This window comes from Pyxicephalus adspersus, chromosome 7 (genome assembly GCF_032062135.1).
Source record: "Pyxicephalus adspersus chromosome 7, UCB_Pads_2.0, whole genome shotgun sequence".
Classification (NCBI taxonomy): Eukaryota; Metazoa; Chordata; class Amphibia; order Anura; family Pyxicephalidae; genus Pyxicephalus; species Pyxicephalus adspersus.
Genome location: NC_092864.1, coordinates 33641055 through 33666061, shown reverse-complemented (window position 1 = coordinate 33666061; position 25007 = coordinate 33641055). Strand labels below are relative to the sequence as shown.

Below are 25007 nucleotides of genomic sequence, written 5' to 3'. Positions count from 1 at the left end.
AAAGTAAATTCTGTTTGAATCAGTATGAATATGAAAACAACTGATCCCATTTTTTTCCTGCTTTTGTCAATAGAGCAGAAAAATGATATACTGCGTGCACCAGCCCTAAAAGTGTTTGCTTTATTTTGGAGCTAAATGCTGGACATGGTAAAACCGTACAGCAACCTTCTTGTTTTCATCAGAAGAAAATGCTTCCAATTGTCAGCTGGTATTAATTTTAGGCTGTGAGAGCCCCAGGCAGATTTACTGCAACCTCGGGAAGGAGAGAGAGAGAGCGAGAGAGAATACAAATTTTATGGGGAAATTGTTTGGTAACAAGTTTGCAGAAATTGAATTGCTGGGCACAGCACTCAGTGTACAGGGAACAGCCAGGAATAGTAATAAGTGTCTCTATCTACCTAACATGCCAGTCAAAGTCAATGGCCTGGCTGGCAGCTAAACATGCAAAAAAAAGAACTGTATGGCAATAAGCATGGAGATGTGGAAGTACTGACCTATCATATGAATAGGCATCACTAAGGAGAAGGAAAGTAGTTAAAAATAAAAGCAATGGAAAATTAAAGTGGAACTAAAATCCAATTTTGAAAAGTTGGTGGCAGTTGCTTTTGCAGAAAGGGACAGGTGATTTCCCTTTTGCAATAACTATTCTTACCTGCCTGACTGCTGCCCAATTATCAAATTTTGCTGAGCATACACAGCATTTGTGCCAGGGATACTAGACAATCACGGCATCAGTTGACTGTGTGGGGAATCAACAAACTCCTGCACGGGGGTGACCTCATCCTGGCCAGGCCAATCAAGATTGGTGAGGATTAGCATGAGGAAGGATGGGCGGGAGAAGATGGCGGTACCTGCATTGAACAGGGACTGGTAAGTACCCATGGGTTTGGCTCCGCTTTATTTAATAAACTAATAAAATAAAGCAAAACTAAAATTAAAAGCACGCACCCCATTCACGCAGCTGCCTTAGACAGGGTAATGGTCGACATGATTTAAAGCCAAGGGTTCATTAAACCTAATCATTTGCTACTGCAGACAGTAGTTCAGAATTTTTTAATCCCTCAGATTGGTCAGCAAACCCTCCAGTATTAAAAACCAGATCAGGAAAGCCCCTGAGGCCCAAAGTTTAAAACAAGTCAGCTTTATCAGCAAACACAGTTTTTACCTTAGAGGTTCACTTTAAATTCAATTAAGCAAGCATAAATCCTGGAAGATGAACCCATATGAGGGAAAATCGTATCTGTGCAACTTGAGCTACACGAGTGACTTTCAGTACCAAGACATTAAAAATCTTTGTTGTGGGACATTCAATGTCATTAGAAGCGTCACACCAGCGACCTTCATCTATAATTGTGCAATACTGAAATTCAGTCACGTAGCAGAAACTATTCATGATTAATTTCCTCTCCTCTCAACAATCGCTCATCTAGGACATTCTCAGGTGATTTTACCTCTTCAAGTATATCCTAAGGAGGCAATCTCATGAAACTAAACTAACAATTGCCCAGCAATCTCCTGCAGTGGAACAAAGGAGCTTTTTTTGCACTGGGTGATGCATTTTTTTAAGCTTTCAAGATCAAAAATAGCCTGTGTAGATTTAGTCTAAAAAGACTTCCCCTTCAGGACTGAGTACATGGCCAAAAATCTTATCACCGCATGACATTATGTCTTCAGGAAGAGAACAACTAGCAAGCCTAATGTTCAATAATACCTACATTCCTAAGTCTCTAGTCATATACCATAGGAGGTAGATGAAAGCAGAGTCCTCTCCAACCATGGTAAGCTTTGAGCCTGTTACATGTTTTGTTATCTATCCAATTAATGGAATTCTGTTCAATTACTATTTGATATTTTCCCATATTTACAAGTTTCCAAACTTTAGGAATATCCTATTTGTATGGAGACTTTACTGATAAAAATGTAATGCATGGTGCATCTGTGATGTTCTATTTCTGAAGCATGTTGGTGATTTCAATAAAACTGAGCATTTTCTGCATGGCTTTGGGAGGAGCTAACAAAAAGTTTCCTCTAGTGGCATGAGGAGTGCCACTACTAAAGATCCTCACAGAGCTGGTAAATATGCAATATACAAAAGCTGTATTCTCCCCAGAATTTTTTTAAGCTGAATGGGAAGAAGTTGTAGGTGGGTGGTGGCCCCTGTTTTGTGACCTATCTTTGCAGTATCCACCCAAAAACAACCAGGTGGCCACTGAAAAGTGCTGGGAAGCGCGCCTGGCTAAAAGGGTCTGGAGAGAACACAAAACACAACACAAAATCTTGTAAAAAATGACTTACGGAACATTGTATAAAACTGCTGGGGGTTCAGATTCCATTTTCCCCAAGGCGTTTTATGGCCTTTGGATTGCGCGTAATGGGCGTGATTGAATTCTGGTTCTGTTCCAAACGAATCAAGAACTCTCAGCATACATCTGAAAAAAAGTATCACAACTCATTATAGATTGGGATAGCAATGAAAACATGACAATGTTAAACAGAACTTTACAAGAGTAAATCAAAAATAAAAAATGTAAGCATCAAAAGTGCAAAACACTTGTACATATATGGACCTCTTGATGTAGAAGACATATCCTAAAGGCTGGCCCATCTGGTTTTATCCCACAGAAGAGCCTGCTTGAAAAAATAAAAATGTCACAAAGCAGAGAGTCCATACTGACCCTTTTCCATGGGTGATACCACCTACAATGGGCATGAATTTGAAACAAAAAAAATTTTAATTTGCATTGGGCCATGAAGCAATAAAAAAAAGGTTGTCAGGTCTGATATTTCACATTTCCATTTAGATCATGTAGTAAGCTGGGTGCATGCCATCGTTTAACCTGACCATCCGGGCTTGCAGGGCAAAAGACAATTATTTCTCTACTGCTGTCAAACTGAGGTAATTATACTGCTTGTATGTAAAAAAAAAAAGGTAATGATTCATTAATGAATACAGAGCAGTATTATTCTGCTTGTTTTTTAATTGCCTGGAGTTGAGCTTTAAGCTTTACTCACAAGATCTTCTGGCAGGAGATCATAAATGTTTAAACTAGGTAGCTGCACTCCAATGAAAGGAGTCAGAGGTGTGCCAGTACACAAGGTGAGGTAAAGCTAATAATTCACTTAGGGTGAAATGAAGTTCCCGGAAAGGATCTTAAAATATAAACACCTTCAAGCATATCATTTTATCTTATAGAGTTCACATTTCTCAAGTTTAGGATGGAAACAAATGTTGACTGTAGAGACAGAAGTGTCAAGAGGCATACAGTGACTGAAAGAGATGGGCAGCCAAGTCTTGGCACTGCAGCATCTTACGCCTGCATGCAAGTCTTCAAAGGATTTCAAGTACAAATACAGTATGGAGATTTATAGCACATTTATTGGGCCCAAGCATCAAAGGATTTTAAAATCAATTGCTGGTTGAAAATCAAGTGGCCCGTCACAAAGTAAACAAATAATGGGAGGGGTTCTTAAAGCAGCATAGATTTTGACCTGCCATTATAATATGCATCAACGGATAACATAAAAGCACAACATTTGAACTTACAAAAAAACAAATGTTTCCACAGCATATACACAATTTATATTGCCAATTTAGAATCCAGCTGCAGCTACCAATATGTTCTTTGGACATGGATAAATGATGGCTTGCAATGCCAGGGTACTAAATTTGATTCTTGACCAAGACACCATTTGCCTGGTTCTCTCCTTTTCTAAAAGAGTTTCTGTCCTGCATTCCAGTTTTCTTTCACATACCAAAAATAGAGGGCGGTGTTTGGAAACGTGACTGTGGGGGACGCCTGGAGAGGAACTTTAGGACCAATCCATTTCTAATCCATTTGTTTATGCATTATAAGGGGTATTCGTGCCTTCCTCTGGATCAACTACAGGGTTTTACTGAGGATATGTTTCTTTCCCTAGTTTCCCCTGATAGAAATGGGGCTGCATGGTGGCTCAGGGGTTAGCACTCTGGCTTTGGGGTCCTAGGTTCAAATCTCGGCCAGGACAATATCTGCATGGAGTTTGCAGGTTCTCCCCTTGTTTGCCTGGGTTTCCTCCAGGTATTCCGGTTTCCTCCCACATTTCAAAAACATGCAGTTAGTTTATTTGGCTTCCCCTCAAAACTTACCTTAGACTGTGCTATTGACATAGGACTATGGTAGGGATATTAGATTGTGAGCCCCTTTGAGGGACAGCTATGAATATGGACTTTGTAAAGCGCTGCGTAATATGACGGCGCTATATAAATACTGTGTAATAATAATATTAATAATGGACTTGTCTTTTTTTCAACTTGACTAAATATGTAACAGATTCAGCTGGTGGGGACTGGAACCAAGAATTCTAGTAGGGTTATCTGGCCAGTAGGGTTGTGACAAAAAAAAAGCAACAGTATAAATCATGAGTGTGTGAATCATAAGTATGTGAATCACAAAAACAGTTAATTACAAATTCTTTGTCAGTCTACAGTGTTTTTAGCTGCTTAATGGCTGGAAAAGAGCAATAAATACATTAGCTATGGTCAGTTGTACAAATGAATGGATAGGTCTTATGGTTCAGGGTAAACACACCTGATAATTCCTATTGGCCAATTGTAATAACGGAGCCCCAATTCCATAAATCACTAAATTGCCTGTTGTCATATTTTATACATGCCACTTACTGATAGTGCACCCAGGATGGGCCGAGAGTCTTTTTGAACTGAGCCAGTCCCACAATATCGATATAGATGAGTTCCACCACTTTGTCACCTTGTGTAGGGCAGCCTGATCTGTTTCCCACAACCTTCTTCATAATCCTAGAAAACATTTTTTTTTTTTTTAGAAATAATCACAATAGTCAACTTTTTTACAGCTAGAAAGGCAACTACTTCTGTTGGCAATTTCTGTCCTTAGGTCACACCATTCTATCCAAACTGTGCTTTTATACGGTCACATGAGCTTATGATGGAGACTGCAAATTAACAAAGGCTAATGGCCTCTTTACTTGCATTGCATTATGGCACACAATAATGTAACATGTTTCATGCATGGTGTAATGTTGCACTATTCCTTCTGAATAGCACCCAGCTTCTCCGGCTCATGGTGCTGCACCACTGTGCAAAATACCATAGCGTGCTTCCGAAAATAGTGCAGGTCTGAAATTTTAGACTGCCGTGGAATGTTAAAATGAATGAGATGCCCTAACTCTGTGCACCAAATGACATGAAATCAACGTCAACGCATGTCTTCTGAAGTCGTGCCCATGTATAAATGAACCCTAAATGTCATTGTACATGTTCTTTAGATGAATGCAAACTATATTTGATGGACTTTTGGTTCTAAACAATCATATCCCAGCAGTTACACCTAGCAAATGATATATTTATTGATATTGTTAAACTTGAAGGACTAGATAGTCAGCAAAATGCACATGTTCAATTCCCTCTTCATTACTTGGAGTGTGGAAGTAGTCAGATTATTGTTTGCATCAGACAGGCCGGAGCCTCTTCAAATTTAAAGGCAACAGTTTATCATTGGAGATTAACATGTCCAAGAAGTGGATACAAAGAAAGACTCTATTTAATATGATTTAATGGCCAACTACTTAACCTCTTGTAGAGCTGGGCTACAGCAGGGCTGCATTCACCGATATGTGATCATTACAAGATGTACAGACAGGAGTGGCAGCTGTAAATGGCATAAAAATGAGCTTCCTCTAGCATGACTGAGCCAAAACCCAATATCAGATATGTAAGATTGTTCTAAATGAAAATGTTCACAGATCAGCAGTCTGCAATAAAAAATTCTATTAAGCACGGTATGCAACTAAACAATTCTCACAACAATGCCCTATTGTGATTTTAGAAGAAAAAAAAATGCTTTTATTTCTATTTGACAAATTGGGTAAGAGGAAAAACTTCTGTCACAGTTTGATTGCTGTCTGTGTCCTTATTTAAAGAGATTTATTTTCAGTTCCTATGCCAGTTAAAGAAGACTGAAGATGCCTTTAGGACAGAAAAAGACCTAACAGATGATCTAACTTTTCCTCATTCTGTCCTGTTATTGTGGCATCCTATAACTAGAACAGGAAGAGGGGGAAATCTCCCCATTGGGAACAGGTGGCAGTACAAAACAGATTCTATCCCCCATTATACCAAACAAAAACATTGGGTTTTATATTTTATTCCTGTCTGTTAAGCACTGTATCACAATTAGGTTGCAACAGCTTAGATAAATATAGTTTATGATGCTTTTAATGCTTCATTCACCGTAATCATTTAAGGAGCCAGGAGCTGATTCACTGTGCCAAAAGCCCTTTCCCTTTTCCAGAAGGAAAGATGGCAACAATGAGTCTGCGATTGCTGAGATTTTGAGTCAGCAACTTAACCAATCCCATGGTCTCAAAGTCAGAGCATTGTCCAATATGTTTTATGCATAAATTGAACAATAATGTTCACAATTATTCCTGCACCAGTCTGTACTTGAACCTGAACCCTGTGATTTGAATGTTTGAAGTGGTTTTAATCTTGTAATAATTTAATTTGTACCATTAGGCTATTCTTTGCAAAAGTGGTTCCAGGTCAATGGGTCAATCAAAAAATGATCTAGTGATCTAGTTTTTAATAGATAATGTTAGACTATGTTTTTCCACGGTTTCTTAACCAGGGTTCCTCAAAAGGTTGCTAGGGTTTCGCTAAGCAATTTGTACCTCCCAGATTTGTTTAACCGACACCAATGATCCATTTAGCTTTAAGAGTCTCAATCTTTCTACTGGCTGAACAATATAAAAGGCATTCTTTTCCACTACCATCAGGCTAAAGTACCATATACTGGGCATATCCAATATTGGCAGGGGTTCCCCGAGACCTAAAAGTTATTTCAAGTACTTCCCCATTGTAATTGTAAAAGGGTTGAGAAAGGCTTATATAATCAATTAAAATATTGAACTATCTGTGGTCAGAATAAAAACTGGTAAGAAGTACTATATTTAATAACAAAAAAAAAAAAAAAAAAAAAAAAAAAAAACTAACATTACGAACGACCGTACACACGAACGATGTTCAACGATCGTCGTCCAATCCGATCCGCCGGTCCGGTCGTTCGTTTTCAACAACTTTCCTCGTTCGTCGGCGTCGCTGGTTACTTTTTTACGAACAATTTTTTGCCCAATCGATCGTTCGTCGTTCGATTGGAACGATAAAAATTGGAAGTGTGTATGCACCTTTACTTTTCCATAAGCCAGTCTACTGATTGCATCAGGGTGAGGGTTCTTGAGACAAGTACTGATGCAACGCAAGGTGATATTTTCAGCAAGCTACATACAGCACCCAGTCCTTTATTGCATCCACAACCTTGTCTGCACTGCACAAAATCGCTGGGTCTCAAATAAGATGTAATGTATGTGAAGAGGATTTAAAAATGTCAATAACATCACAGTGTAGTGTAAGAGGGACAAAGAAGGCAAAATAAAAGCTAAAGATAAAACTTCAGCTCTATAGCAAAACTAAAATTTTGCAGAAAGGAACTGGTGATAATTACCTTTTACCTGATTGCTCCGGGAAATAGTCAAAGCTAAGCTGCGCATGTGTAGCTTAGCTTTGCTTGCCAGGATATCTGACAATCCTGGCTTCCCCTGTGCTTGCTGGGACTGAACGAACTACCGCACAGGCATTACATCATCCTAGCCTGACCAATCAAGACGGCCGAAGATCACAAGGAGGAAAAAAAAATTGAGGAAGATGGTCTCGCCCTGTGACAAAATGGGGACAGGCGAGTATAGTGGGTTTAGTTTTGCTTTCTCAAAGAGTCTCAAAGCTATCCACAAGTCTTCAGATGGTGGCCTTCATGCCACTTGTCATATTGTATTGCATATTGTAATATTTTGGTATAAAAAAAAAAAAAAAAAAAAAACTAACATTACAAAACACCATAAACTTCCCATGTGCTTTGGGAAAAAAGTGGCATTCCAGAACAGAGCCTGTGCCTACGTTCACTTCTATAGATTTGGTTTCCAGAAAAGAATCGACAGGAAAAATTAAATATCCAACAATACCAAAAACACAGTGCAGCAATAAAAAAGTAATCTTCTTAAATGCAATTAGTCACTGCAATACCCTGTCGTTTCTCCCCCAGACAAATAACACACACTGAGAACGTGTCTACAATCGCGGTGCGTTCAGAGTTGGTTTTAACGTTGAAAGTAATCTTCTTACTCTTTCAGCTCAGCTATTGAAGCTGAAATCCTGACATCATGGCCCAGTAAGTAAAGAGATGTAATTAAGTCACTCCACTGGACTAATTCGCCGAGCGGCCCTCCGCTGAACGCATTTTCAGCTATCTTGAAACCTGATTCCTTTGTCAGGAGGCCCAGATGAACGAGGATCTGCAAAGGAAAAAAAATTAAATAAGTAAACTGTAATATGATGTTAAAAAGTCACAGTCATTGTATTGCATTAACACTTTATTTTTTAAAGGACAAACACAAAAATGTTTTCTCTTAATGCATTAAACAAATGGTGGTATGTGATTACTTCCAAACTATTTCCAAGGAGTGTGGGACCTTTAGCACCAACCCAACATTCATTCTGATGCCTCACTGGTCAACAGTAAATGTTAAGGAGGGAGGAAACTTTGCATGCTTACAAGGATTAGCAAAGTGTTAAGACTCGCCCAGCATTAAGGCAACTTGACTCCTGAATCTATGTATTGGCAAGGTAAAACTAGAGTTGAACTTCAGTGAGGAACTAAAGTTCCACTTTTAAGAGTACATGATTAGGCAGGTCATTATTTCAGAAAGGGACAGGTGATGTCCAAGTATCTAGCAGAAAGCTGAGCTGCACATGAGCAACATCAGCTTTGATTACCAGGATATCCAGCAATCCCGGCTTCCCCTGCATGTGCCGGGAAAGAACGAATCCCTGCATGACCGGGTCATCCTGGCCAATCAAGATGGTCGAAGATCCTCTATAGAAGAAAAGAAAGAAGATGGTGATGGGAATGGGGACAGATGGGTAGCATGAGTTTAGTTCTGATTTAAGAAAACCACCTTGCATAGGTGTAGGTCTCATTTCCTTATGCACTATGTCTAGAATTATATAGCCCATTCCTCAGCAGACAGACTTGTCCTTGACCCACTTGTTCATTCACTATTCTTTCAACTATAGATAGCGTTATCTAGAAAAGCCAATCCCTTTAGACTGATAACCACCTAATAGTTGAATAAAGCTACGTACACACTTCCAATTATTATCGTTGGAAAACGAACGACGAACGATCCTGCACGATATCTACGAACGATCGTATAGCACCGATCCTGCACATAGAGATAACGACACGATCGTTCGTAGATATTGTACACACAATAGATACGATCGTTTGAGCGATAGAGGAACTATGTGCACGACAGGAAAGTAAACGAACGTTCGTTCATTACGCATGCTCATACCATGGACGATCAACGAACGACCGTACACACGAACGATGTTCAACGATCGTCGTCCAATCCGATCCGCCGGTCCGGTCGTTCGTTTTCAACAACTTTCCTCGTTCGTCGGCGTCGCTGGTTACTTTTTTACGAACTATTTTTTGCCCAATCGATCGTTCGTCGTTCGATTGGAACGATAAAAATTGGAAGTGTGTATGCACCTTTACTTTTCCATAAGCCAGTCTACTGATTGCATCAGGGTGAGGGTTCTTGAGACAAGTACTGATGCAACGCAAGGTGATATTTTCAGCAAGCTACATACAGCACCCAGTCCTTTATTGCATCCACAACCTTGTCTGCACTGCACAAAATCGCTGGGTCTCAAATAAGATGTAATGTATGTGAAGAGGATTTAAAAATGTCAATAACATCACAGTGTAGTGTAAGAGGGACAAAGAAGGCAAAATAAAAGCTAAAGATAAAACTTCAGCTCTATAGCAAAACTAAAATTTTGCAGAAAGGAACTGGTGATAATTACCTTTTACCTGATTGCTCCGGGAAATAGTCAAAGCTAAGCTGCGCATGTGTAGCTTAGCTTTGCTTGCCAGGATATCTGACAATCCTGGCTTCCCCTGTGCTTGCTGGGACTGAACGAACTACCGCACAGGCATTACATCATCCTAGCCTGACCAATCAAGACGGCCGAAGATCACAAGGAGGAAAAAAAAATTGAGGAAGATGGTCTCGCCCTGTGACAAAATGGGGACAGGCGAGTATAGTGGGTTTAGTTTTGCTTTCTCAAAGAGTCTCAAAGCTATCCACAAGTCTTCAGATGGTGGCCTTCATGCCACTTGTCATATTGTATTGCATATTGTAATATTTTGGTATAAAAAAAAAAAAAAAAATACTTTTATGGTCATGTCCAGTAAGCATTTATGTATGGAACTGTGTGGTATGTGTAGGAGAGTAAACGATGACAACCCTGGCTATTGGCCAAGAAAAATCCAGAGAATGCTGAAGGGTAACTAGGAATTAAGTCCAACATTATATAATTATTTGAATAGTATCCCTTTTAATAGCTGCATTTCCCACTACCACACTCCCACACCTGAAATGTCCCCCCGTTCTGCAATTTTAAGTGTATGGATGTTTAAAAGCAGATATATTAGAGGAAAAAAAAAGAACCCACACAGTCATACTAGAAAGTATATGTTTGCACAACAATCTGATCATAATTAATGCAAATGAATTCTGGAGGACTTGATTAAAGGAAACAGCGGAATAAGGATGACAAAACAAGTCTACGATAAACATGATTGCCCTTTTCTGGAGAAAAAAAAACTCTCACTAAATCTGGTTTAAAACAAGCCCTGGGGATAAGCTGCATTTCAGACCAAATGAAACTTTTTTATTGGTATGAGCTATATAGGTTTTTGCACGTAGCAATCTTCTATGTCCGTGTTTCCTAACCAGGGTTCCTCCAGAGGTTGCTAGGGGTTCCTTAAGCAATGAGAAATTTGCGCCTCTAAGGTCAGTTTAAAAGACAAAAATGATCTTTTTGACTATCTTGGTGACATTCTTTCGAAAAGCCAGCAATGTAAGAGACAATATTCCTACTTACAACCACACTAATGTACTATGAGCTGTGAATATAGTAATCATAGCAGTTCCCTAAACACCTGAAAATTTTTACAAGGGGTTCCCCCATGTTAAAAAGAAGTCGAGAAATACTGCTCTATGTTATATGCAGGAACAGTAAAAGTGATGGTATAGAACCATATAAATGCAGCATGGAAGCTCTTGTACAAACTCATCTATTATCCTAACCATTTAAAGGTATTCTGTATTGAGATAGCATGTGGCCTGCCACAGCTAAAAATTCTAGTTACTTCAATGCTACGCTCATTATTATTATTATTATTATTATTATTATTATTAAACAGGATTTATATAGCGCCAACATATTACGCAGCGCTGTACATTAAATAGGGATCAGCATAGGTATGTTTATTAGCAAAATGCAGATGAATAGTATACAGTATGTGTGAACAGGTCTTTTTGAAACAATGAATAATGTTTAGCCAATGCATTTTGTATATACTCGAAAATGCAGAACAGATTCAATATAAATATATAATAAAAGGGTTTATTCTGCTGCTAGCTGTGATTGTACACAAACTAATTATATGCAGAAAACGTACAAAGTAAGCCTTTTCTGGGTCAATAATGGCCCTTTACTAAAGGCAGGTTTAAGGAATTTGAGTTATTCTAACCTGCTAGGATAGGAAGAGCCATACAGATGGCCGAGAAGTTATTGTCACTATTGGACATTTTCATGCCAACAGGCAACATTTATTTTCATAGATAACAGAAATGGGCTGCGTAATATGATAGGCTATATAAATATTGTTTAATAATAATAAAATGGATTAAAAAGGCCTGTATTCAGCTGCAGTTTTTTCTCTGGGCTATTTTTTTCCCCATTTGTTCCCACCCGGCTAATTTTCCTGACCACCTGGCTATTTTATTCTCTGCCAAAACCAGTCCTGACCCAGAAGCACTGTCAACACTGGGCATCCCGGCTGAAAAAAAGCACATGGAAAATGATCCTCGGGTGGCCAGGTGTGTCTGTTCCTGTTCAGGTGCTTTCCATAGCATTACATATCATATGGCAGGTAAGCACGTCTCTCAGTATTGGCTGCAGAACAGCTCCTCTGCCTTAACTTGCGCTGGCTCTTCATCCAGCCATGTCCGTCACAACAGTTACCTGATCTTAAAAAATGCAGCTCTGAGTTCCCTCTCAAAAAAATAGATAGAAAATAGATTGTGCAATAGCGGAGAAATTTTTCAGTGGGGAATTTCCCCATATTTTCTTACTTCCTTGTTGAGTTTACACTACAGAATATAAAAAGCTCTGTGACAAAAGGCCACATTAAAAAAAGTGACCTTGGTTTAAATTGGAAAAACTTCTTTCAGTCTCGTGCACCATGTGCAGCTCTAAATACATTCTCGGCATAGCTCAGCCCAGCCTGTCTGATGAAAAAAGCAAAGATGCGGACTTAGGAAAAAAAAATATGGAATGTTAATAAGTTACTGCCATCAGGGGCAATAGAGGAGGCGATTTAAAACATTTAGAATAAAAATATATTTTTAATATATATATTTTAGGGGACTTTTGAGCTTCTGCCAAACTTTGATGATGAAATGCTCCATGCTGCCTGCAACTATCTTTCACAATCCTTTCCAACGACAAAAGACTGCACGATGCATGAAAAGCGCAGTACATACAGCAGCATTCTGCTCTATGGAGAGGGGAGGGGGAGAATGACGAAGCTGCACCCCACCACGCTGCACCCACCAAGTGGCAGTTGGCATTTTTAATGATCAACATCCTTCACTGACAAACTTCCATTATCTACAACAGCCCATAATAAAACTGCACACATTTATAAATGAGATTTCAGAGCATTTTCTTTTCAATGTCAACAAGAAGGACCCAGAAAGAGGAAGTTATTTCACAGCTCATAGAACCACAATGCCGGGTCAGTAAACTGTGATACTTATCCAACGTGCAGGATTGATATAAGAAAAAAATGTTGCTTTCTTTATTACAATAATTTCCAACCCAGAAAGATATGCTTACCATCACAGAGAAGGAACTGTTATTTATTTTGAAACCCAAAACAGTAGGCTGCCTGTGAAAATATATTTGGAAAGGTATAAAGAGAGAAAAAAGTGTACCTGTCACCTATTACCAAAAAAACAGGAATATAGCAAAACAACTTTCCAAGCCCCCCTCCACATTTTTGCAATGCTGCTTTTAAGCATCTACGTCCCCAGTCACATGACATTACAAAGTTGGGGGGGGGGGGGGGGCGCCTAATTGTTACCCATTTAGAGTGAATATTTTATATTATATTACAGCATGGGGCAACAGGATGATCCAGGGCTAGTATTAATGGGTTGTATTAAGCAAACAACATGCATAATTTCAAGACTCTGAAATCACCCAGAATTCCCTGCATAAGTAGTCAACCTGCAACTCTGCATCTGCCTTCCCAAAAGGGAACCATTACTGGTAGCCATGTCTATCTGTCTCAGACTTCAGGCTGATAAAGGCCTGACTTTGTAGCTCCAAACAAACAAAAATCAAAAATGTGTGAAATCTAGAGCCTATGTAAGCCCAAGAGACATTGAACTACAGGAGTACTAAAGGCCAAAAACGACAAAAACTGATGTTCCAGCCTGGCATTGTGGCTGCCAAGCTGTTTCTTTGGCTGCTGTGTATATATATGATGGACTTAGAGAAAAAAAAAAAGATACAACTATTATTTAACAGTAATTATATAGCGCTAAACATATAACACAGCTCTGTACATTAGGAGATGAAAATGACAGATACAGACAGTGACACAGGAGGGAGACAGCACCCTGCCTCGGAGAGTTTTTTTGGGGAAGCAGAATACAATAGCAGGGAGGATCTATGAATCCATCCTGCACGTGTTAATGCTCATCACAATACAATGTGTACGGTCAATGCTGGTTCTATCCAAACATTGGAGAAAGGACAACTATTTTATAATAATCATAAAAAGAGAGACGAGAAGGGGTATTCTGGGGCATTTGACCATTTGCATCTCTACTCTCCTGGCCTACACGTTCATGCTGACAAAGCTCGAGAGAAAAAGAGGGGTTTTGTTTTAACTTGGCATTCTACATACTTCCAATTTGCAGAGGAGTGAGTACTGCATGGAGTTCCATGTTCTGAAGAAACAAAGTCAGCCTCTTTGCCTCTGTAAGGTTAAAGTAAATGACAAAAGCAAGCCATAAAATAAAGCTGAGCCCACAGCGTTTTGAGAATGGCGAAGTGCCAACGCTCTAGGACTTGTTCTTATCATACTTCATCGCCAGTTATTTCAGGGTCACGTAGGCAGCGATGCACGTGTCTATACACAGCAGGGACGGTTGAAGTCAGCAATGCAGGCAGTGCTGCTATTTAGAATGTTCTAAACCTTCGAGAGAGAGGGAAAGTACCTTTTTCCTTTTCCGTTTCTCCAAATTCTGCTTCTCTGCCAGAGACTTGATTGCGTCTATCCAGGTGTCATCCATCCTCTTTATCCTCAGAGTCATCCAGCGGAACTCCTCGTGTTTAGACATGACTCGGTAGAGTTGTTCAAAATCTGTTCGGATTTCAGCCTGAAAAGCAGTAGAAAATGGCTGTGTTTTCTTTTTTAAAGAGAAACAGTAATTTTTTTTTAACTTTTCATTTTGAAGTAGGAAAAATGCAGTGTTAAACATTCTATACTGAAAAGTTAAAGCGTATTTAAACCCAAGAAACAAATTTAATTCTTGCATCTTACCAGTACTTAAACATGGCTGCAATAGTGTTCTTCTCTTCTTTTCAGTTTGTTACCTGGTGAGCTGCAAGTATTATCATTCTTGTCTTCCAGGTTGAAAATCGCTGTATTGTGTTTATAGAGATGCACCATAGTCCAGGAATACAGAACACATCCCACCAAAATAGGAAGAGGTGTTCTGTAATCTACAATGGTGAACTGGTAAGGGTTGATAAAACTTCCTTGGATGACCCTTCAGCAGGGAGAATGACCTGGTATCTATAGCTCATATGATTTCTACAGTATCAATAGGTATTTTGTTTCTTTCTAGGTTAGGAAAACCAGAAATTATATATTTCAGAAAGGGAGCAGGTTTTGGGACGTTGCTTGTTAAACTTTACACTATATAAAATCAATATATGTACTTTATTTGTGTATTTACCTGTTTGCATAGACTTTAGCTTTAAACTCATTCTAAGAGCAAGCAGCATAAAGTGCATTACTTAGTCAGAATCACCTTTTCAGTGTATTATTATGATTTTTCTGACTGTTATCCTGCTTTTTTTTTTCCAGTGAGCACTTTATAGTGGCACCCTGGACAGGAGACTGCAGGGTTAATGGGGTTAGCCCTTACAAACAGAAGGAAGCTTTAAGAAAAGGTTAATGTAAAATTCTGTTAAAAGCATAGTTGGAAGCCTTGGGAGTAATAAAAGGATGCCGTTCTTGCCCTTCCAAAAAACAATGCTGCTCTAGGTTGATCATTTGAATTTGGATCACCTGTACTCAAGTGAAGAACAGAACAGCCACTGTAAGCTCCAACTTTCCCCTTCATCCCCTTCAAAAATCATGTGTAGTTTATGTATATCTGCTTTAGACGATTTTAGTAAAAACTTTCATTGGCTACATAGACAAAAAGCAAGTTTCCAAGACTGCCTATATAGAAGGAGAAACCTAGGCCCTGCTGAAAACCCAGTTTAAACTGAAACGCAAACTGTAAGAATGCTGCCCTCAAGCTCAAGATAAGCAACCCCTGTTGTAGCTCGGATGGGTGGTATTCACAACTATGGAGTAGGCCTGTGTGATCCAGGTTGATCTAAACCCAAGCTGTATCCCACAAGCTTTAAAATGATTCAGATATTATTCCACCAGCATTCATTTTAGGCAATCAAGGATCTTGTCTATCAAGGTTCCTGTTCAGACGCTTCCGGTTATGAGAGGTGAAACTACAGCTTCCCCCATCCCAGTTACGTTTTACATTTTTAACGTGCTGCAAATAACAAGCAGACATACCAACACAGATGATGAAGACAAGATCCACCTCTGTCATTATGAGTGAATCCAGTGTAAAGCAATGATGTGTAGATGAAGTTTGCACATGTAGACAGGAAGTGACTGAAATATCACACGCACTTGATATCCCAGCTTCCCTCATGACTGCAGGGACTGAAAGAAATCCCATGCCCCTGCATGAGAGTTACATCATTCCAGTCCAGCCAATCACAATGGCCCAAGATTGAAACAAGAAAGAGGAGGACTATGAGTCCCTTTGTTGCAGAAGAGACCAGAGATGTCCCTTTGTTGCAGAAGAGACCAGAGATGTCCCTTTGTTGCAGAAGAGACGGGAGATGTCCCTTCTACAATGACTGACCTGCCTGACTGCAATTGTTAAAAATTTAATAAATATTTAGGGTTATAAAAGGGAAATAAAAGGGTTTCGTTCCACTTTGACCAGTCATTTAAATAAATAAGACAGTCAATTCTTGGTCGCAATTACAGGATTACAAGTTACCAAGAATTTATTGGAACATGACCATCACGCTTTTGACAGTCTAATCATATGCTGGCCAATCACCACCATGTTAATAGTTATGCTCAAAGCAGCAAGTTTACCATTGATCGTTTATCAGCTTCCTCTTCCTTGTGGTTTACCGCTCTCCACGGCAGCCGAGGACACCAGTTTTCAACCTAAAAAGTTAAAAAGTAGACCCTTTAGAAAACCAAAAACACATAAAATTAAACAATGACCAATGCCTAAGTTAGGTCATTTAGAAACCAATTTTTTTGTGAGAAAAAATAATAGCAACTAAAAAGGACAGAACGCAATGCAAACTGTGCAAGACAAATATAGTTATTAGCAGTTACACAAAAAAGTGTACCAGTAATACAAATGTGCATAGAAAATATTCTACTGAATGAGCACAGGTGTAAGTAACAGGTGTTTTTTCTTTTTTTTAAAGGTGCATTCACTCTTCTCAAATCAATTAATTATGTTTATGTTGCTTGCAGCCTCAATCCTAAAGTTACAGTCCAAAGAGTTTAACAGCAACCACAGCACTTACCTCGTATCTCGAAGTAAATCAAGAAAGTTGGTAGGTATACACTTACAACTTTTCCTTTGCTTCTGCTGTTAGCAGACTGTCATTAGTTCTAGTTCAAATTTCCTGTCTGGAGGCAGCTTCTGAATGTACACGTTATAAATATTTGAACGTCAAATTGAGATGAAAAGCAAATAAAAAAAGTTGCTTTCTATCAGGCACGGATGAGGAAATCTAGCGCTATAGGCTGTTTTAGTGCTGACAATTACAGAATCACAAGGAATGCAAGGAATAATGAACCCGAAAAATTGCTATTTTACAATATTACACCCACCCTCTAATCAGTGACTGATTGGTAAGGATTTTAATCTGCAGCTGGATGAAAATGTTAAATATTTTTGAAGAATACTATGACACAGAGTAGTGCTTTCAAAGGTCAGGGTTGAAATTTTGAGATTGCAGGAGCCAAGGTAGCTCTTGCAGAAATGGCAGAAAAAACAGCCAGCCACTGAGCCTAGGAATAGCTACAGAAAGCTAAAGGTTGGCAATACCCGACATTTAGAATGGAAAAGGAATGCCAGCAGGAACACACTTGCTGTCCTGGGGAGACAATGGCCTCTACAGGCCATCAACCCTAAAAAGGGGAGGAAGCGCCTACGGGCCGTCAACCCTAGGAAGGGCAGGAAGCGCCTACGGGCCGTCAACCCTAGGAAGGGCAGGAAGCGCCTACGGGCCGTCAACCCTAGGAAGGGGAGGAAACCCCTACGGGCCCGTCAACCCTAGGAAGGGGAGGAAACGCCTACGGGCCGTCAACCCTAGGAAGGGGAGGAAGCGCCTAGAGGCAGTCAACACTAAAAAGGGGAGGGTGTGCCTACAAGCCATCAAACCTAGAAAGGGGAGGGTGCACCTATAGGCCGTCAACGCTAAAAAGGGGAGGGTGTGTCTACAGGCTGTCAACACTAGAAAGGGGAGGGTGCGCCTTCTGGACATAAACCCTAGGAATGGGAGGTGCGCCTACAATACATAACTTGAGGAAGGGTTGACCACAGAGCTGAATTGGCAGAGCTAATACCACTTCTTATGATAGCACTACTGAAAGATCACAATTTCTGGTAAGATGAAAAGGATATTCTGCAGGTCAGCCCATGGTCAAAAGGAAGCAAGCTGGTTAAGATTGGCCATCATTTGTCCCAGAAGACTGATCACATCTAGTGGTAGCAGATTAAAGGAGAGTTTTCTAGCAAAAAAAAAAAAAAAGACTAGCTGGTTTAGTGCACAGGAAAGGTCTGGTTTCTTCTCTTAAATCTACATACCGTAAAAGTAAAAAAAAAAAAATTCTGAACAGAAGTAACACTTGAGTCAGTGTAGACTCAAGTGTAAAGCCAAGGGGTCAACATATTATTTAATCAGTTGCTTCTTTTTTTATTTTATTACAGGAAATGTATACCAGATTAGCAGGAAGGCAATGACTAAGACCACATTGTGTTTTGCTTGAACACGTGATTGGTAAGAATGCTTATAAAAAAAGAAGGCCGATAAAATTAAAATGATGAAATTCTATCCATCAGAGAAAAAAAAATTAAAATTTAGGGTACACCCATGTCTAATTTTCAAAACATTATTGCTTAATAGTCTGTGCCGACTAGATTGATTAATGCCATGATTGCTAATGAAAGCAACACCAACCATTCATTATAGTGGAGACCATCAAAAGATTTCATCTACATAACAGTCCCTAAAACTCCAATTCCTATGTAAAACTGACATCTGACATCCAAAAAACAATCCCGGGACCTCAAATTGATCATGAATGATCAAGACTATTTCAGCTCATGATTTGATCTCAGATCTAGTTCTGAATGGTTATATGATAGTAAAATTATTCAATCTGCTGCATTATTAAATATTATAGTCACCGTCTGCTCCTCAGTCTATATACCAGTATGTTTGCTATAGTTGGAAGGACAAGTGCATCTGTACCCAGCTAATGGAACCCTGGGGTTCCTCCAGAGGATGATATAAGTTCCTCGAGCAATTATTAATGTTTGACTGGTCAGTATGACAGCAATGATCTTTTTGGTTATCTGTAAGGGTGACATTCTTCCATTTGGCCAGCAGTGTAGAAGGTAATCTACTAACAACAAAACTAATATACTGTGAGCTGTGGATATAGTAATTATAGGTGGGGTCCCCTGAGACCTGAAACGTTCTTTCAAGGGGTTTCCCCATGTTAAAAAGATCCAGAAACTGGATTATAGACCATTTATTTATCTAAACAAACCGCAAACGACTTTAAACAAACAACCCAGACCTAAGTTTTGGAGAAATTGAGCCCCAAAGTTCCTCAAGGATCAAAACAACAATTCTAGTGTTTGGTACCTATTCACACCTTACCATTAAAGTAAAGGAATGTCAAATACATTGCAGTGCCACCAATCCTAAATGGCACCCCAAAACATTAAGGTAACTTAGCTCAAATGAAAGTGTGTTGCAGCACAATAAAATGCATGACAACTAACTTCTTTGCATTTTTGTGGGTAGTTGGTTAAAAAAAAATGCAGGTCTGGTCACACAGGGTTCATTGATGGCTCATTCATTATTGGCAATGCACGTTAACATGCAAAGTGTCACAGTGGGAGGGTATAAATGGGCCCTCAGTCTGCAGCTTGTATAGAAACACCTGCTGATTGTTTTATTACATTCAACTTTCCATAGGAAAAAAAAGCTTGGAGATGTTACGCAGTTGAAATTGACAGAACCTGGAAATGTTCTGAATATGAGATGCTTATTACTTTCCTTGATTGAACAATGACCACAAGAACATTTACAAAATTATATTAAAAATGAAATGCCACAAACATAAAATGTTATGCTTTAGGTAACAATGCATGTACAGCAACTTAATATCTCAAAAAACTGCAAACATCATAAATCATAAAGCCAGCTTGATTAGCCTATGTCAGCCCTTCAAGAAATCGCAGAGCTGAATATTCATTTTTAGTTATCCACTGATCTGCTGCTTTAGGCTGTACTTCATGTTCTCAGAGTCACAGCTTGTCTTGCAGGCTCATCTCAACATGAATCTTTTCACCTTGTCCTCAGTGCCATCTGTAAGCAGCAGGGCTGGCAATCTGCTTGTTCTATTCCCTACCGTACCCGGTCAAAATCCACATGAATCAAAAAGAACAAAGTCAAAATTATAATACTTGAATGCTTTGTAGAATGGAAAAACTCCACTTTAGTTTATGAAAAGAAATTCCAACAGTATAGATCAATAAATATGTGGCAATGACTTTGGAAAACACTTCTACACCTGCCTTTGATTCCCTATATATAGACATTAGGCCATTGGAGAACACTTGTTACCAGGTAGAAAGTTCTGTAACAATAATAGTTACATAGTTAGTTATGTTGAAAAAAAAAGGTTAAAAAAAAAAAGTCCATCAAGTTCAACCACTAGGGAAATAAACATATCCCAGATATAAAACCCTATGGACATAACTGATCCAGAGGAAGGCAAAAACCCCTGGTACAATTTTCTCCAACAGGGGAAAAAACGTTTCTTCCTGATCCCGTGAGGCAATTGGATGTTCCCTGGAACAGTCTTTGTTGTCTTTACATTTAAGCTTTAATACTTATATTCTGTAATAGTTATATTCTGTGCTTTTAGAAATACATCCAGCTTTTTCTTAAAGCAGTCTATAAAACTTGCTGAAGCTACTTCCTGAGGGAGCCTATACTATCACTTTGACAGACCTTACAGCGAAGAATCCCTTCCTTATCCAGGGCTTAAACTTCTTTTCCCCCAGACTCAAAGACCGGCCCCTTGTCCTTTGTAATGATCTTAAAATGAATATTTTGGAAGAAGTAGTTCAGCATAATAGGTACTGTACCCTTGACATCCTTGTAGATTAAAGCAAAACTAAACCTGCAATATTCACTTGTCCCCATTCCCTCACAGACATCTCCATCTTCCTTATTTCTTCTCTTCCTGAAGGCAATCTTAGGCCATCTTAATTGGCTGGGTTGAGAGGAGAACTCCTGCACAACTTTTTTTGACAAATACCCAGCACAGTCAGGCAGGTAGGAGGAATTATTGCAATCATTGTCTGTCCCTTTCTGCAATAATGACTTTCCTTATCATGAAATTTTAAAACTGGAACTAGTTCTGCTTTAGCACTGTACAGCTACAGGTTTATGGGCAACTGACGATTACATTTGTATGTGTTTATTGAACACTCCAAAACGAGCCACAGTAAATCCAACATTACCATCCGTGTTCTCCCCAGCCCCTTTTAGTCAGGCACACCACTTTTCAGTAACCACTTGGCTGTTTTTAGGTGGTTACTGTAGAGTTAGGTCACAAAACAGGGGCTGCCACCTGCCTTCAATTTTTTCCCACCCAGCATAAAAAAATTCTGGGTTCAACACCGATTACCATACAAAGACATTTTTGACAATTGTGCACTTTAAACCTTGAGCTTATAGTTTTGGGAAGACCCTTTTCCATTCAAGCATGACTGTCCTGCTCTGTGCAAAGCTAGCTTCAAAGGGACCATAGTTTGACTAGCACTATGACCGGTAATGCCAGTGAGCAACTAGACATCATTTTGTAAGGGTACATTATGTTGTATGGAATACAGTTTGGCAGATTTTTAAAATTATGAACTTTTCTTGCTGTTGCGTTATCAGGTCAGGTTTAATCCCAACAAATACATGATGCACTCGTCCATTTAAATCTTTTGAACATTTGTATGTGCTGTTATCAAATCCCCTGAAGAAACAGTTGTAACAACGTGCTTACAAATAGTTATTTTTGATAGCATTTTATTTTGTTTTATATATGATATTTAGCCATTTGTTTGGATTTTTTATAGTGTATGTAGTGTTTATATTTCAGTATATTTTAAAATAAAACTTTCTTTTCATATATTGGTATGCCAGTAAATCCCTACGTGGGTCTACTTACCTATTTGGTAGAGTAGGACTTTGCTTTCTATTGACATATGACTAGGACATTATAGATTGTGAGCCCCTTTGAGGTACAGTTAGTGAATTGACTATAGACATAGGGACAAAGTGCTGCAAAATATGTTGGCGCTATATAAATACAAGTTATTATTAATAAGGTTTTTTTTTTTTATTAGTTGTGTTATAGTACACAGATCTAGTTTAGAAAAAAAGAATGAATACTTCATGTTCAACCTTAGTTAATAAGTATGATATGAACAATGGATTTCACACATCTAGATTAACCTGACCATGTAAATTAAAGCACCACAAAGGGTGATGCTAAATTAATAGTTTGACATGCCCACATGACAACATTAATTAGAAAAAAATCATTTTAATAGCGACTAACTTGCAAAGTCTCCATGGTCCTGTCAGTCTACAGAAAGAAATAGAAACTTCTTTCACATTTCTGACAGGACACAGTGGTCACAGTGTCACCCACTACAGCATTCATTGCAGGTACAAAGAATGTGGTGCAAGAGGCTATCACAACATTGACAATGCCCTTTTTTGACTGCACAATGGCAGACAACAGGATCAAATGTGGGAAGTAAAGGTTTAAACTTCAGTATTTGTCCTCTGGGACGACGCACACTGCAAAGAGTTTGGCACACCTTACTCCAGACCCTTGCTTGTTTCTGTTTTGCAGATAGACTGCAACATATAATCACATAATGCACGCCCATACAAACACTTTATTCCAGCATTGCATTACTTTCACAACAGCTTTCAAGGTAGAAAACAATAAAGAGGACCTTAAAGCAACATTTTTTACTTTACAGCTAACCCCTATATGTAAAATAAAAAAAATAAATGAAAAAAGCTGCAGGACCAGCCCTTTAAGTCTTGATCACAGAAGCGAATGGGAGTGCAGAACCTTCCGGGATACCTACATCACACATCCCGGGAGGCTCTGGCTGCTCCTTCAGAGAAAGATTCTGATCTCATGCATGGGCAGTAAGACGAGGAAACAGCGGACGAAGAGGAATTCTATCTCTGGAACACAGGTACACTTCCCATTTTCTTCTCTGCTTTACCATGAGATGTACAAGTAGATCATTATTATTATTATCATTATTATTATTATTATTATTAATAAAAAAAGAGGATTTATATAGCGCCAACATATTACACAGCACTGTACATTAAATAGGGGTAACAAATGACAGACAGTTACAGACAGCGACACAGGAGGAGAAGAGCACACTGCACCGAGGAGCTTACAATCTAGGGTTATCTAGAGATCAAGTAAGCGCTTAACTCATTATTTGCTTTGACCACTCTGGCAGTGCTGATAGCACCACCTCCGTTTTTTACTTAGACTTTACATACGCTCTTCCAATATTACCCCTTTGCAACCAAATTAACCTCATCTTACACTGGAGCATATAGAAAAGAAAAAATTGTTTGGCTGTATTGGCTTCCTGTACATGCTTATCAGCCTGAGCACTTGACAACAAAGTCAATATAAGACTAATAGCAATGCTGTATAAAGCATTCACACTATTTTGTATCATGATGAACATTTATGCTAATGCTGCTCATCAGGTCACCTAATCAGTACATATAATGCTGTACATTATAAAGGTAATTTGGACAAACATGCAGCATGTTCCCTGCAGGTGCTCATTAATGAGACATTCATTTGTTCTCGTGTGTGTTTGAGAGCCGCACAAATGTTACAGGACTTGGAAAATTGTCAAAAGACCGAGTCACTTACATTTATAAGGAAAGTAATTTTGTTTATTCCTGCAGCTAGAAAGAGAAGACCTAAGCCTTGTTACACAATCCAGACATGCAGCCTGCAGACTAAGAAACCGCAGAGTCTTAGCGTGTCTTTGTTCTTCCATAGCAATAGCATGGAGCTAAACCACAAGAAGAATTCTAGAAATAAATTGATCGCCAACTGTGCCTGTTTATTGGGGAATAACCCTATAGAGAGTTGTGGCCTATATGAGGTCTGAACCTACAGCCAGCCATGCTGAGATTAAATGTATAGTAGCTGCTGCACTAGATACCCACCACCACAAATAGCAATATATGGGCCATCAAAAATCTGACTATCAACATTAGAATCCATTTAAACAATCTCTGTATAAATCAACAGATTTACCAAATACTATGCACTATGGGGGCCTGTCTAAAGAATCATTTAGATATTCAAGTAGGTGGATCTTACTATAAGATATTAGTAAAATCTACAGGAGAAGGCACTGTGTACATTCAACTATATTTATTCCTCTTCAACCATTCAAGTCAATTGGATCTAGATTTAAGTGGTTTTATAATCACACAGCTGTAATGATTATTAATTCACTAAACTTGAACACATAAATACGGATTTTATTTTAGCTATCTGACTTTATTTTTTGAATCTCAATGGATTCCACTCAAAAAAAATTGTTATTCTAATGTCTTACTACAGATATTCCTCACCTAATAACCATGTTCTGTTCCAAAGAGAAAGAAGAGCCAGTCGTAAGTGTGAGAAGTCACAAAACAGGTTAAGTACTTAAATGAGAAATACCTGTATTGTAACTAAAGCCTATTGTCTCCTCTTCCATGCTAGTGCACAAGTCCAGCCAACATCGAGTTTGTTTTATGCTTGGATGTAGCAAGGAAGGATTACAACACTTGTTGTTTTGCAACAATTTCATTTGAAAATGGAAAGAGCTTGGACAAAATTATTGGACACTTTAATAAGTTGTTACGTTGTTGCATTGTACTGCACAATGCTATCCAACACAAGGAGTTATGCTGGTACCGTGTTTCCCCGAAAATAAGACCTACCCCGAAAGTAAGACCTAGCAATATTTTGGAAACCTGTCCTAATATAAGACCTACCCCGAAAATAAGACCTAGGAGAAAAAGAAAATAAAAGCATACATACCAGTAAATTAAAAAAGTACTCACCGAGACAGCTCCAGATATCTGATCCTGC

At 38.9% G+C, this 25007-nt stretch overlaps 1 protein-coding gene across 1 annotated transcript in view; it reads right to left on the bottom strand.

Annotated features, from left to right (window-relative positions):
* MGAT5 (alpha-1,6-mannosylglycoprotein 6-beta-N-acetylglucosaminyltransferase) overlaps nucleotides 1-25007 on the bottom strand; it is a 98243-nt gene that overhangs the window by 23828 nt on the left and 49408 nt on the right. Inside the window, exons 6-10 of the mRNA XM_072418078.1 lie at nucleotides 16629-16703; nucleotides 14437-14598; nucleotides 8192-8361; nucleotides 4661-4795; nucleotides 2296-2429 (exon numbers count right to left, since the gene is read on the bottom strand). Coding sequence (XP_072274179.1) covers nucleotides 2296-2429; nucleotides 4661-4795; nucleotides 8192-8361; nucleotides 14437-14598; nucleotides 16629-16703 — 676 coding nt within the window. The remainder of the gene's footprint in view (nucleotides 1-2295; nucleotides 2430-4660; nucleotides 4796-8191; nucleotides 8362-14436; nucleotides 14599-16628; nucleotides 16704-25007) is intronic.